Below are 12,857 nucleotides of genomic sequence, written 5' to 3'. Positions count from 1 at the left end.
AAGTAACTCAGGAATGGAAAACCAAATACTGCATGTTCTCACTTATAAGTGGGAGCTAAGCTATGGGTATACAAAGGCATGCAGAGTAGTATAATGGACATTGGAGACTCAGAAAAAGGAGAGTGGGAGGACGGTGTGGAATTAAAAAAACTGCAGTGGCTCACACCTGTAATCCCAGCACTTTGGGATGCTGAAGCTGGCAGATCATCAGAGGTTAGGAGTTCAAAACCAGCCTGGCCAACATAGTGAAACCCTGTCTCTACTAAAAATACAAAAATAAGCCAAACGTGGTGGCGCGCACCTGTAGTCCCAGCTACTCAGGAGGCTGAGGCAGGAGAATCACTTGAACCTGGGAGGCAGAGGTTGCAGTGAGCCGAGACTGTGCTACTGTACTCCAGCCTGGGTGACAGCGTGAGACTCTGCAGATTGGGTACAGTGTACACTACTCGGGGGAAGAATGCAGTAACATCTCAGAATTCACCATGATATATTTCATCCCTGTAACAAAAAACTACTTGTACCCCAAAAGCTATTGAAATAAAAAATTTTTAAAAGAATATCTTTGAAAATAAATAAATAAAATAAGTAATTCTTTGTAGAAATAAGTTACCATTATCTTTGCAAGAGAGAATATCTGCTTGCTTTATGCAGGCACCTGGGAGTGCTAAATTCGCAGGTGACATGAGGCTGATCTAGAGACTACGTGGTTAATTTTTGGTTACCTTTACTCTGAAGATTTGTCTCTTTGTGATCCCAGTTTGAGGTGGGAGGTGGTTTGCAAACTCTCCTCCTTTGGTGAGTCCCAGATTCCAACTTTTGTTCCTCAGTCCCACAAAACCACCCAACGTGTAGCTCAGCCTCCTTTGGCCTCTTCTGCATCAGCAAATGTCCAAGAACAAAAGCAATGCTTTCAGTTTCTCACACCTATCTAGGTTTTGGGTCTTTCTCAGATCTTAGCTCAGTAATTGTTAACTTTATGATATTCTTTAATGGTATATATATATATATATATATATATATATATATATATATACACATATATATACACATATATATATATATACGCTTTTTTTTTTTTAAGACAGAGTCTTGCTCTGTCGCCCAGGCTGGAGTGCAGTTTCGTGGTCTCGGCTCACTGCAACCTCCATCTCCCAGGTTCAAGCGATTCCCTGCTTCAGCCTCCCGAGTAGCTGGGACTATAGGCACCTGCCACCACGCCTGGCTAATTTTTGTATTTTTAGTAGAGACCAGGTTTCACCATCTTGGCCAGGCTGGTCTTGAACTCCTGACCTCGTGATCCACCCGCCTCGGCCTCCCAAAGTGCTGGGATTACAGGCGTGAGCCACCGCGCCCGGTCTAATGCTATAATATTTAAAAAACATTGCATCCAGCTTTTTTAAAAGTTGTCTTTCAGAAGATGTTCACCAGTCCACAATTACAGGCTGTGGAACTCCACATTGCCGTGACTGTATTGGCTGTTGACAGAAATACCTGCTCTGTAGCTGCCGTGGTCCAGCTTGCACCTGGGAACAGACAGCTTTGCAGCATCTCCTCTCACTTCTCCCATCGCTGGGAAGCCTCCCTTGCCTGCGGTTCTTCCCTGCTCAGGTTAATGTAGCTTAGGCAGGACAGGAAATGGAAAACCAGTCTTAGGTGTGACAGTAGGAAAGTGTTTCTTCCCTCCCTCCCATCTCCTTTCATGGAGAACAGGGGTCAGGCAAATGAATGGAGAGGACTGACCAGAAATTAAACTGAAGGGGATTACTGAGTATCTGTTGGCTATTCAATTACAGTCCATGAACAAACTTGTGTACCTGTTGAGTACTGTGTGCTAGAAGGAAATCCCAAAAGGTGGGTGCATCCCTCCAGGTCCAATATGAAGAGAAATACCATGCAGTAATTTGAACAGGGAAAGTTTAATGTAAAGAATTATTGGTTGGGTGTGGTGTCTCATGCCTGTAATCCCAACATTTTGGGAGGCCGAGGTGGGAGGATCACTCGAGCCCAGGAGTTTGAGACCAGCCTGGGCAACATCGGGAGACCCCCACCTCAACAAAAAAAATCAGAATTAGCTGGGCATGGTGGCGCACGCCTGTAGTCCCAGCTACTCGGGAGGCTGATGTGGGAGGATCGTTTGAACCCGGGAGATCCAGGCTGCAGTGAACCATGATCGAGTCACTGTACTCCAGCCTGGATGACAGAGCCAGACCCTATCTCAGAAAAAAAAAAAAGAAAAATATATTAAATATAAAAGAGGACTGGTGTAATGAGAGATTAGCTAATAAGAAAACTCTAAAATATTCTTTACAAATTACAGGTATAAGAAACAGGCCCTACCCTTAGGGTTGAGACACAGTGTCTAAGACTCACTGAATGGCTGCACTGGTGGACTTTGCTGTAAATCTGTTCTCTGGAATTTGCTGGAAACCCAACCTTGCAACTTCACGAACTTGCTGGAAATATGCCCTCTTTAAAGTACTGGAAATCTGCCCTCTCCTGCAGGAGAAAGCTACACTTTGCATCAATGTCCTCAGAGAGCACAGGTCAACCAGGAGGCAAAAAAACTCTTTCCTCCTACATTCTCCTTTTAGCACTTTCTACTGCCAAAGGCTTAAATTGTGTCACTGGCAAAGGGAAAAATATTTAAAGGGCCCACATCCATTTTCACAGAGTCGGCAAAAGTGGGTGAAGTTGGAGGTGAGAGGTAACACATTGGTAACCAGCACAGTGTATCCATTTCAGCCCTCAGTTTCTCTATGCATCCTCCTACACATATGTACACTCTGGAACGATAGCAAAACAAGTCTGTGTTTCTACCTAACAATATACACCTTTGCTTCTCACAAGTAAAGAAATTCTTACCCTTCCCCCAAATGAGGAGACACACAGTCACAAGAGTCATTGTGTAACTGACACAGTGAAGAAATGGATCCCAAATTCCAGACACTGGGTGCTTTATATTTTATAACATTTAATTCTTAGAATCTTGTGAGGGAGGTGGTGTTCAAATATAAATAAGACATGGTGCTGTCCTCCAGGAACTTAGGAGAGAGGCATGTTGACGAGGATTTATAATGTCAGGCAAAGTAATTTAAATACTAATAGGGACGTGAAGATTACCTGCTGTGGGATCCTTCTTACCAGGGGGCTATAGGAAAGTGTCTTGATGGAGGTATTATTCGAACAGATGTAGTACCGAGAGAGGTTTTGAAAGACGTGAAGACAATAGTAAAGACATGGAATCAATCTAGGTGCCCATCAATGGTGGACTGAATAAAGAAAATGTGGTACATATACACCATGGAATACTATGCAGCCATAACAGAGAACAAAACCATGTCCTTTGCAGCAGCATGTACACAGCTGGAGGCCTTTCTCATAAGTGAATTAACACAGAAACAGAAAACCACATACCGAATCTTCTCACTTGTAAGCAGGAGCTTAAAGATCCGGTACACAGGGACACAAAGATGGAAACAATACACTGCAGACTACTAGAGGGGGCAGGAAGGAGGGGAGGGGTTGCTAGGTATTTATTAGGGGCACATTTTCAAAGTTGGCTTGTTTTCGGATTTGTTCCCAAAGCCGGTATCGGATATGAGGAAGCAACCTGGAAAACACTAGAAAGTCTGAACGCAGTTCTCTTACATTGGACTTTTTTTTTATGATGTGCGTTTTGGGACGAGCAGAATTACACTGTTGGCTTCCAGTTCATTATCTCTATCTCTATCTCTACATCTGTATCTATATCTACATATATTCACACACACATATATAGTACAAATATATATATACATACATACGTATATTTTTGTAAAAAGGACTCTTTAAGAAAGTAGGTCGAAAGTGGGGGAGGGGGCGAGGCCCTTTGACCCCCAGGAGTCATGCACGCATGCCAAGCGCTACTGCGCAGCCGCGGAGACGTGGTCCAGGCTCCTGCCCGTGCCTCATTGTGCCTCAGACAACGAGTGTACGCAGTTACCACACAGTTACCAAGCAGTTACCTCAGAGCCGCGGCGCAGACGTAGGCCTCAGGTCTCGGGCCTCAGGTCTCGGGCCTCAGAGCCAGACCCCGCCATCTCACGATGTCAGAGGGGACCGAGGAACAGGGTAAGGTGACATCGCCTCAACTGGCCCACTAGCTTGGGCCTCAAGTTCTGTCAAGAGTCTGGATGGCACCCACTTAGGCGGCCATTCAGGGGCGGCAGGATTGGCTAGTCATCGACCGGGGCGTCTCGGGGGGCGGCCTCTGGGTATTGGCCATCTGCCGCCGATTGCTCAGCACGCCGGTGGGAAATTTGGCTTGGTGGACCGAGATGGCCCAGGGTTCAGGTCGTCTCAGGGGCTCAAGATGTCCCTGAGACGTGAGGTGATCCTGAGGCTCATGGCGTCTCCGTGGCTCTTGGTGGCTCAGGGTTGGGGTGACTTGGGCTTGTGCCGAGAGTGCATCAAGAGGCTGGGCCTGGTTGCCCTCTGGCCCGCGGTTCTTTCCGGAGCCTCGAGTGGCTGGGAAACAATCTCGGCGGTCGCGACGCCGGGCTCCGGCGATACAGATCTATGCGGCCGCACTTTTTCTTGAATTTATTGGTTTTCCCTGGTGGGCAGCCGCGGAACACAGCCCTGTTCAGCGTTTTGGCATAGCGGCTGGGGCGCAGCCTCAAATTCCGGGTGTTCTGAGGGGGTGCTTTGGGTGGTACCCGCCGCCTCTCCCGGGGTGCCCACGTGGGTTACATTTTGAGATTTCGAAGCTTATTAGATACTTGATGCTGACTTTCTGGGACGAGCTGATCCTTTTTCAGCTGTTCTCTTTTTGGTGAGGCGGGGTATGGGGGGGCGAGGAATGAGGAATGACTCAGACTTTCACAGAGGTTTTTTGTTGTTGTTTTTTGTTTTTGTTTTTGGTTTTGCTTGGTTTTGTTTTGTTTTGTTTTCAGACAGAGTCTTGCTCTGGTGCCCAGGCGGGAGTGCAGTGGCGCCATGTTGGCTCACTGCAGCCTCCGCTTCCTGGGTTCAAGCGGTCCTCTCACCTCAGCCTCCTTGAGGAGCGGAGACTACAGGCGTGCACCACCATGCCCGGCTAATTTTTGTATTTTTTATTGAGACGGGATTTCGTCATGTTGCCAACACTGGTCTCGAACTCCTGGGCTCAGGCAATGCTCCCGCCTCAGTCTCCCAAAGTGCTAGGATTACTGGCGTGAACCACCTCACTGGGTGAGAGCTTTGAGTCTAAAGAATTGACAAACTCCCGAGTTGATTTCCTGTCAGACATTTTGCGGTTGAGACATAGAGTCTGAGGCTTTGATGGTAACCGCGTTTGATTTAGAGACAGACTGTGCAGTTTCGCTGTTTTATTGTAAATACGTAAATGAGGAGGAAGAGAAACACGTAGGGTGTTGGGAACAGAGGCGGAAGTTGGGAGATCCTGCGAAATCGGAGTCCCTTTGGAGTGGGGGAGGCCGTCGAGGCGTGCGAGGGCCCGGCCCCCTTGCCGCGTGGTCGTTAACAGGAAAGGCCCTGATTTGGCTGGTGGCGGATCGCGTCCCTCCCGGCTCTCCCCGAGTGCGGCAAACTGGCTTCAGGTTGACTAAAAGCGATTTTTCCAGCAGCTTTGCTGCGCCGTGTTTTCTAAAGCGAGGCGTGGGCTGGGTGCCTTTTTGAGCCTCACTTGTCCGGCCTGTGGCAAGTGCTGGGCGATGGGATACGGTTCTGGCGGCAAAGGAAGGGCTGCCTTTGAGAGTCCCGCAGGAAGGTTTAGAAAGTGATTGTTCTTAAAACAAACGGAGCGGTCTGGCTGTTGTAATTGGCCCCGTTTTGCTGTGTGTTCCTCAAAGTGGTCCCGGCGTGAAAAGCCGTTTTCAGAACTCATTGTGAGCTGTGCCTGATCTGATGAGTTGATGGCGATTGAAAGCCTTGCGCCTTGGTAGTATAATGTTCAAACAATTTCTTGTTTTTGTTTGTTTGTTTTGTTTTGTTTTTTTGAGGCGGAGTCTCTCTCTGTCGCCCAGGCTGGAGTGCAATGGCGCGACCTCGGCTCACTGCAACCTCCACCTCCCAGGTTCAAGCGATTCTCCGGCCTCAGCCTCCCGAGTAGCTGGGACTACAGGTGCACGCCACCTCGCCCCGCTGATTTCTGTGTTGGTAGAGACAGGGTTTCACTGTGTTGGCCAGGCTGGTCTCGAACTCCTGACCCCAAGTGATCCGCCCGCCTCGGCGTCCCAAAGGGCGGGGATTACGGGTGAGAGCCACCACGCCCGGCCATCTTCAAACAATTTCTAAGTGTTAAAATGTCTTTTAAAATTTAATTGGGAAAGTTATGTGTACACCTAAAAGAACTGATTGGACTTTTACATATTTACTGAGAAACCTTAGTGGTGTTGTCAATAGCTTTACTAGCTCTAGTTTGAAAGATCTGTTGATATACAAAATCTTGTCTTAAAAATACACTTTCAGTTGCCTTGGTTATTTTCTTCTGATGACAGAATCTAAAGTTCATTGTACAGAATCGACAGAAAAGGCTAACAATAAATTTGCTATTCAGTAATAGCCACCTAGATAACCATTGGTATGTTACCTTTGGCTCTCAAAGTTAGGATTATACTGTATTTTTCTGTTTTGAATCCTTTTCTCCCCTTTAACTTTATTTCACTTTATTTCACAAGCATATCTAGTATTAGTACATTTTCTTTGGGAACATGCTTCTTCTTCTTCTTGTTCTTTCTTTCTTTTTTGTTTGAGACAGGGTCTCGTTTTGTCGCCCAGGCTGGAGTGCAGTGGCGGGATCCTGGCTCACTGCAACCTCAGCCTCCCGGGTGCAAGCCATCCTATCTCAGCCTCCCGAGTAGCTGGGACTACAGGCGCATGCCACCACTCCCGGCTAATTTTTCTATTATTATTATTATTATTATTATTATTATTATTATTATTATTATTATTTTGGTAGAGACAGGATTTCGCCATGTTGCCCAGGTTGGTCTCGAACTTCTGAGCTCAAGCGATCTGCCCCACTTGGCCTCCCAAAGTTCTGGGATTACAGGCGTTCGCTACCGCGCCCTTCCTGAGAACACGCTTCTTATTGGCAATATACCATTCCAGCTCAGGGAAATACCATAATTTATTTAAGCTTTTGTTTATTTAATACTTTGGTTTAGATAATTAGGTGGTTTCTAATGTTCTATTTTTTTTTCCATGAAGACTATTAAGTAGACTTCAGAGTGACTCTTTAAAAAACCCCACTTTTTATGGGTGAGAAAACAGAGGCAAAAGAGTCAATTTATCTGGCCCAACGGTCATACCTCTGGATAATTACAGAGCCTGAATTGGAACCTTCATTCTGTGATTCCTAATTTAGTACCATTTTCAAATCATCACATGCCCCTCACACTAGCTAATTATTTTATTCTCCTGCATTAGTCTATTTGAAATAAATAGAATAAATCCAAGTTATGATGTAGTTTAAATGTGGTCTGTGAGTGAATACTTCAAGCTTAAATGTGTTCTTTTTCAGGCCAGCTTTAAGAAATAAAGCTTATTTTGATCTTGGACATTTTGCATAATATGTTTTCATATTCATTAAAATGGTTTACCTAGTTAATATTTCACATCTGGTATATTTGTCATTACCTATTTCACATTTTGTGAGATTCAGTTTTAATTCATTTCATAACAACATTTACTTTTGCACTTTATTTCTGCATTATCAGTCATCATAGACATTAATATTAGTTTTTAGAGAACAAATTTAGAATTTCATGGTCACCACAAGTATGTCTACTTAACACCAGTTGCATCGTTTAAGTTAAAAGCATATCATTGAACACTGTGGCATGGGCCAGCTGGCCACATTTCTTAAATGAGAAGAAATTTATTGCTCTACGAAATTGGAAGTACTAGAGATAGTAGTCTATGTGTGTATATGCATACATACATATATACATACTTCAAAACTTCCTACTATTGGTTCATTAACTAACTTGTAATGATTACAGATATAAAAATATGTAATACAAATTTTCAGCTAAAATATGTTTTTAAACAATCTATAACTTTATAAGGTAGCTTCCTCAAGAAACTGTTTATTTAATGTGATATTGAATCTAATCTTTCTCTTTGCTTATTCTTAGATTTTGTTATTATAACTGTCGACGACAGTGATGATAACAATGATTGCAGTATTGAGATCGTGGAAGTTTCTGAAACAGCAGATAATTCCACTAATGACATAGCAGATGATTCCACTTATGTCACAGCAGATAATCCCACTGATGACACAGCCACACAACCAAATTTTCCAGGCGGCAATGATGGCCATCACCGTCCACTCCGAATGTCATATGGTAATTTTGTTAAATTTCATCCTTGGCAAAATTTTGCTCTCTGGTCCCCATTTCCAGTAAATTGCTTAAATATTCCTGTAACCTTTACAGTAATTAGTTATGACCAGAGGGCTTAGCTTCGTGGTAATACCACAATGTTTACTTCTGCTTGCATTTTCCCTTCACTTAAGCTTTGCCATGTCTCCTTTGTTCTGTGTGAGACAGTCCCAGGAAGCATTGGGGAGAATATATTCTCTGTCTTTGAACAATTATTTATATCTGGCAACTATAATTGTAACAATTTGGTGGCAATGCAAAAGTAAAAAGCTAAAACTGAACTTCTAGGAATAACAGCTTGAGTCAAGAGTCCATGGAGCAGGTGGCATGATTATCTATGTAGAAAGTCTCAAAGAATCAACAAAAATCTCCTGGAAGTCATAAGTGATTATAGCAAGGTTGCAGGAAACAGGTTAATATACAAAAGTTAATCACTTTACTACATGCCAACAGTAAACAATTGGAATTTGAAATTTACATTAGCATCCAAGACCCCATGGAAAGTGGAGCCCTGCAACCAGAACTGCTATAGCCACTGGTCCTTTGAATGGCTCTCTAGGAAATGTGAGACCATCCACATCCTCACTTGTACGGAGAGCCATGAGACGTTAACTCCTTGGAATATTTCTTCCTTAGCTGTATGACAATTTGTTCTTTGCCCTTTGCTTAGAGAACTGGATTTTCTTCTCTTTAAAACATGGAAATGTTATTGCCTATGTTGGAGATTGGCAAATTTTTTCTGTAAGGGGCCAGATAGTAAATATTTTAGGCGTTGCAGGCCATAAGTTCTCTGCTTTAAGTATTTAACTCTGCCTTTATAGCATGAAAGCAGCTGATATGTAAACAGATGGTTGTGGCTGTGTTTCAGTAAAACTTTATGGTCATTGAAATTTGAATTTCCTATAATTTTTCCATTTCATGAAATATTCTCCCCCCCCATCATTTACAAATGTAAAAAAAGTCCATAACATCTTAGCTTATGAGCTATACAAGAACAGGTGGCAAAGTGGATTTGGTCCACAGGTTGTGGTTTGCTGATCCCTGATCTGATACCAAAAAAGTCATTTGATACCACTTATCTGTTTTGGTTTTAAAACTATGTGCAGGGCTAGCAGGATACTTCTTTAGTGTGTTATAGAACATCTGATATCATAGAGACAGAAAGTAGAATAGAGGTTACCAGGGACTGAGGTGAGGGGGAGTTATTGTGTAATGGGTACAGAGTGTATGTTGGGGATGATAGAAATATTTTGGGTATAGATAGTGAGGATAGTTATACAACTATCTGAATATATTTAATGCCACTGAATTGTATACTTACAAATGATTAAAATGATAAATGTTTGCCTTTCAATGTATACACATCATTATATCAAAATAGTGAAAAATTAGAAGCCATATAAATGTCCCACAGTGGAAAACAGATAACAGAACCTCTGGACATCCATAAAATGGAATATTATGCAGGCATTTAAAAATATTTTTAAAATTATAAATGACACACAAAATTGCTTAAAAATATATGAGTAAGATAAATAAATGTGTTTAAAGGTTACAATATTTATTGCTGATGGATTGCTTTCTCTTTTTATTTAGATTCTGAATTATTTATAATGAGCTGAATTTTTCAGGTGAACTTTTTTTTTTCTTTCTTTTTTTTTTTTTTTTTTTTGAGACGGAGTCTCTCTCTGTCGCCCAGGTTGGAGTGCAGTGGTGTGATCTCGGCTCACTGCAATCTCTGCCTCCTGGGCTCAAGTGACTCTCCTGCCTCAGCTTCCTGAGTAGCTGCCACCACCACGCCTGGCTAATTTTTGTATTTTTAGTAGAGAGAGGAGTTCACATTGTTGGCCAGGCTGGTCTTGAACTCCTGGCCTCAAGTGATCCGCCCGCCTCAGCCCCCCAAAGTGCTGGGATTACAAGCATGAGCCACCACACCCGGCCATAGGTGAACTTTTTATGGAAGTCTATGACATACAAAATATGCGCACATCATAAATATACAGCTTAAATAAATTTCAAAGTAATACATGCATATAACCAGCACCCATCCCAAGAAATATAAGGTTATGAGCTCCCTAGAATCCTATCCACCCCCTTTCAGTCACTACTCTTCTTTGTAAGGTAACCACTATCCTGACTTCTCCCACCATAGATTACTTTTTTCTGTTTTTGAGTTTTATACCAGTTGAATCATATGCTATACTCTCTTTTATATCTGGCATTTTTTTCAGAGACAGGGTCCCACTGTGTTGCCCATGCTGTACTTGAACTCCGGGGCTCAATTGATCCTCCTGGCTCAGCTCCTGTGTAGCTGGAACTATAGGCACGTGCCACCACACCTGGCTTGTGTCTGGCTTTTTTTACTTCTTGCTATGTGCTGCAATAGCTGGTTTATTCTCACTGCTGTATAGTTCCTTTGTTTGAATACATCAGAATGTAATTACTTATAGCTTGCATTATAGTCAGAAAAAACTCAAAACAGCTTAAAAAATAAAATTTGGTTGAAGTTACAGCTCAGTTTGGAGGTATCTTATTGTATCTTTTATTTTCTTCTTATTATTATTTTTGAGTCAGTGTCTGGCTCTGTCACCCAGGCTGGAGTGCAGTGGCATGATCACAGCTCACTGCAGCCTCAACCTCTTGGACTCAAGCAATTCTCCCACCTCAGCCTTCCCAGTAGCTGGGATGACAGGCGCACGCCACCATGCCCAGGTATTTTTTTTTATTTTTATTTTTAGTAGAGACGATATCTTGCTATGTTGCCCAGGCTGGTCTCCAACTCTTGAGCTCAAGTGATCCTCCTGCCTCAGCCTCCTAAAATGTTGAGATTACAGGTGTGAGCCACCAGGTCTAGCCTGGAGGTATTTTATAACTTGATATTTCTATATAACATTAGTCTGCATTTATCTAACTTGAGAGTTAGTTCTCCCATTTTCTTTATCCCCTTTTGATTTCTCTCTTTTGGGTCCTTGGTCATTAGGATCTCCACTATAGAATGAAAGGAAACAGGAAAGAGATGAAACTTGAATCCCTTAATTGTGCCTCTCATTACTGCCCTGGCTCAGGAAGGTTTAAGTGAAGTAGCTCTTTCATTAAAGTGTCACTCCCAGTAACTGTGATGCAGGCTTTTAAAGCAAATCTCTAGTACAAGATACAATCCAATACTGTTGCAGCCAATGTCTTCTTCTAGTTCCGTAGTTAGGTGACTCAGAGCCATAACCAGATCTTCCTAATTCTAGATTGTTTGGCTTACATTTCACATCCATTTATTTAGGATTAATATAATATTTAATAAGGCAATCCTAACTTGAAAGCTGAAATGGACCTTAGAGATCATCTCAACTGATGTTAACCTGGCAGATGAGGAGGTGGTGTCTCTAGTGGTCTGCCCAGCTCACATAGCAGTGGGGGCCCGATCTAGAATAGATTCCTGGCTTACATTTTGGACACAATGCCATCTCCTTAGTCAAGGGCCTTTTGGGGCTCCTTTACAAAAGCAGTTAGCCCTTGCGTTCTCTTGTTCATTTGTTTCCAGCATTTACTATGTAGGCTTTAAGTTATTAAGCAGTCACTTCACAGTTTGTAATTGTGTTTGATTTGATTCTTATTCCTAGTCATAAGTAATATAGCCCTTCAGTTTTAAAATAGTTACTCTAAATTGGTCATGGAAGAATTCTTGTTTTGTCACTCTAAAATTCAACCCAAAGTCCAATTCAATTTGAGTTAGCATTCTGAGAGCATATCCGTATTAAGGTTATTAAGAGAGTAGTGTATGAAATAACTTTTTAATGCGTTGCTTCACAGTAGCCCATGGTGACCAAATAGTTTCACAGATGAACCACCCAGTACATTTAAGAAGATACAGTTACAACTCAGAGGAAGTGGATTTGCCAAAAAGAGGAAGATTTTGTACTCCAGAGGTAGATATTATGGTTTGTTTATTAAAGTGAAAATCTCTCTTTGTTCTTTTCATTCTGCTGTATTTCTTTTTAAAAAATGGAGTTGAATTTCATGCAGTAAAATGCACAAATCAGTGAGTTTTGATAAATGTGTATACTTACACCCCATGAAGATAATGAACATTTTGACTGGGCGCAGTGGCTCATGCCTGTAATCCCAGCACTTTGGGAGGCCAAGGCGGGTAGATCACCTGAGGTCAGGAGTTTGAGACCAGCCTGGCCAACGTGGTGAAACCCCATCTCTTCTAAAAATACAAAAAAATTAGCTTGGCGTGGTGGTGCATGCCTGCAATCCTAGCTACTCGGGAGGCTGAGGCAGGAGAATCGCTTGAACCCCGGAGGCGGAGGTTGCAGTGAGCCGAGATTGCGCCACTGCACTCCAGCCTGGGTGACAGAACAATACTCTGTCTCAAAAAAAAAAAAAAAAAGACGGTAATAAACATTTTCATCACCCTAGAAAGTGGCCTGGGACCTCTTCCCAGTAAGTCCCCATCTCCCTTAACTTTGGGGGAAATACATTTTGATTTTT

The 12,857-nt window shown here is 42.8% G+C and overlaps 1 protein-coding gene across 4 annotated transcripts in view; it reads left to right on the top strand.

Annotated features, from left to right (window-relative positions):
- The first annotated feature begins 3,904 nt into the window (after positions 1-3,904).
- Positions 3,905-12,857, top strand: part of BEND2 (BEN domain containing 2) — a 52,079-nt gene continuing 43,126 nt past the window's right edge. For 3 of the 4 annotated variants that reach the window (XM_055376124.1, XM_063702852.1, XM_063702853.1), the window contains exons 1-4: positions 3,905-4,110; positions 8,121-8,333; positions 10,944-11,081; positions 12,174-12,289. In XM_055376124.1, coding sequence (XP_055232099.1) covers positions 4,086-4,110; positions 8,121-8,333; positions 10,944-11,081; positions 12,174-12,289 — 492 coding nt within the window. In that variant the 5' untranslated portion in view covers positions 3,905-4,085. The remainder of the gene's footprint in view (positions 4,111-8,120; positions 8,334-10,943; positions 11,082-12,173; positions 12,290-12,857) is intronic. The other variant, XM_055376123.2, reaches the window with a different exon arrangement.

This window comes from Gorilla gorilla, chromosome X (assembly GCF_029281585.2).
Source record: "Gorilla gorilla gorilla isolate KB3781 chromosome X, NHGRI_mGorGor1-v2.1_pri, whole genome shotgun sequence".
Lineage (NCBI taxonomy): Eukaryota > Metazoa > Chordata > Mammalia > Primates > Hominidae > Gorilla > Gorilla gorilla.
The sequence above is the reverse complement of the archived record's forward strand: the minus strand, read 5'-3'. Positions and strand labels throughout refer to the sequence as shown.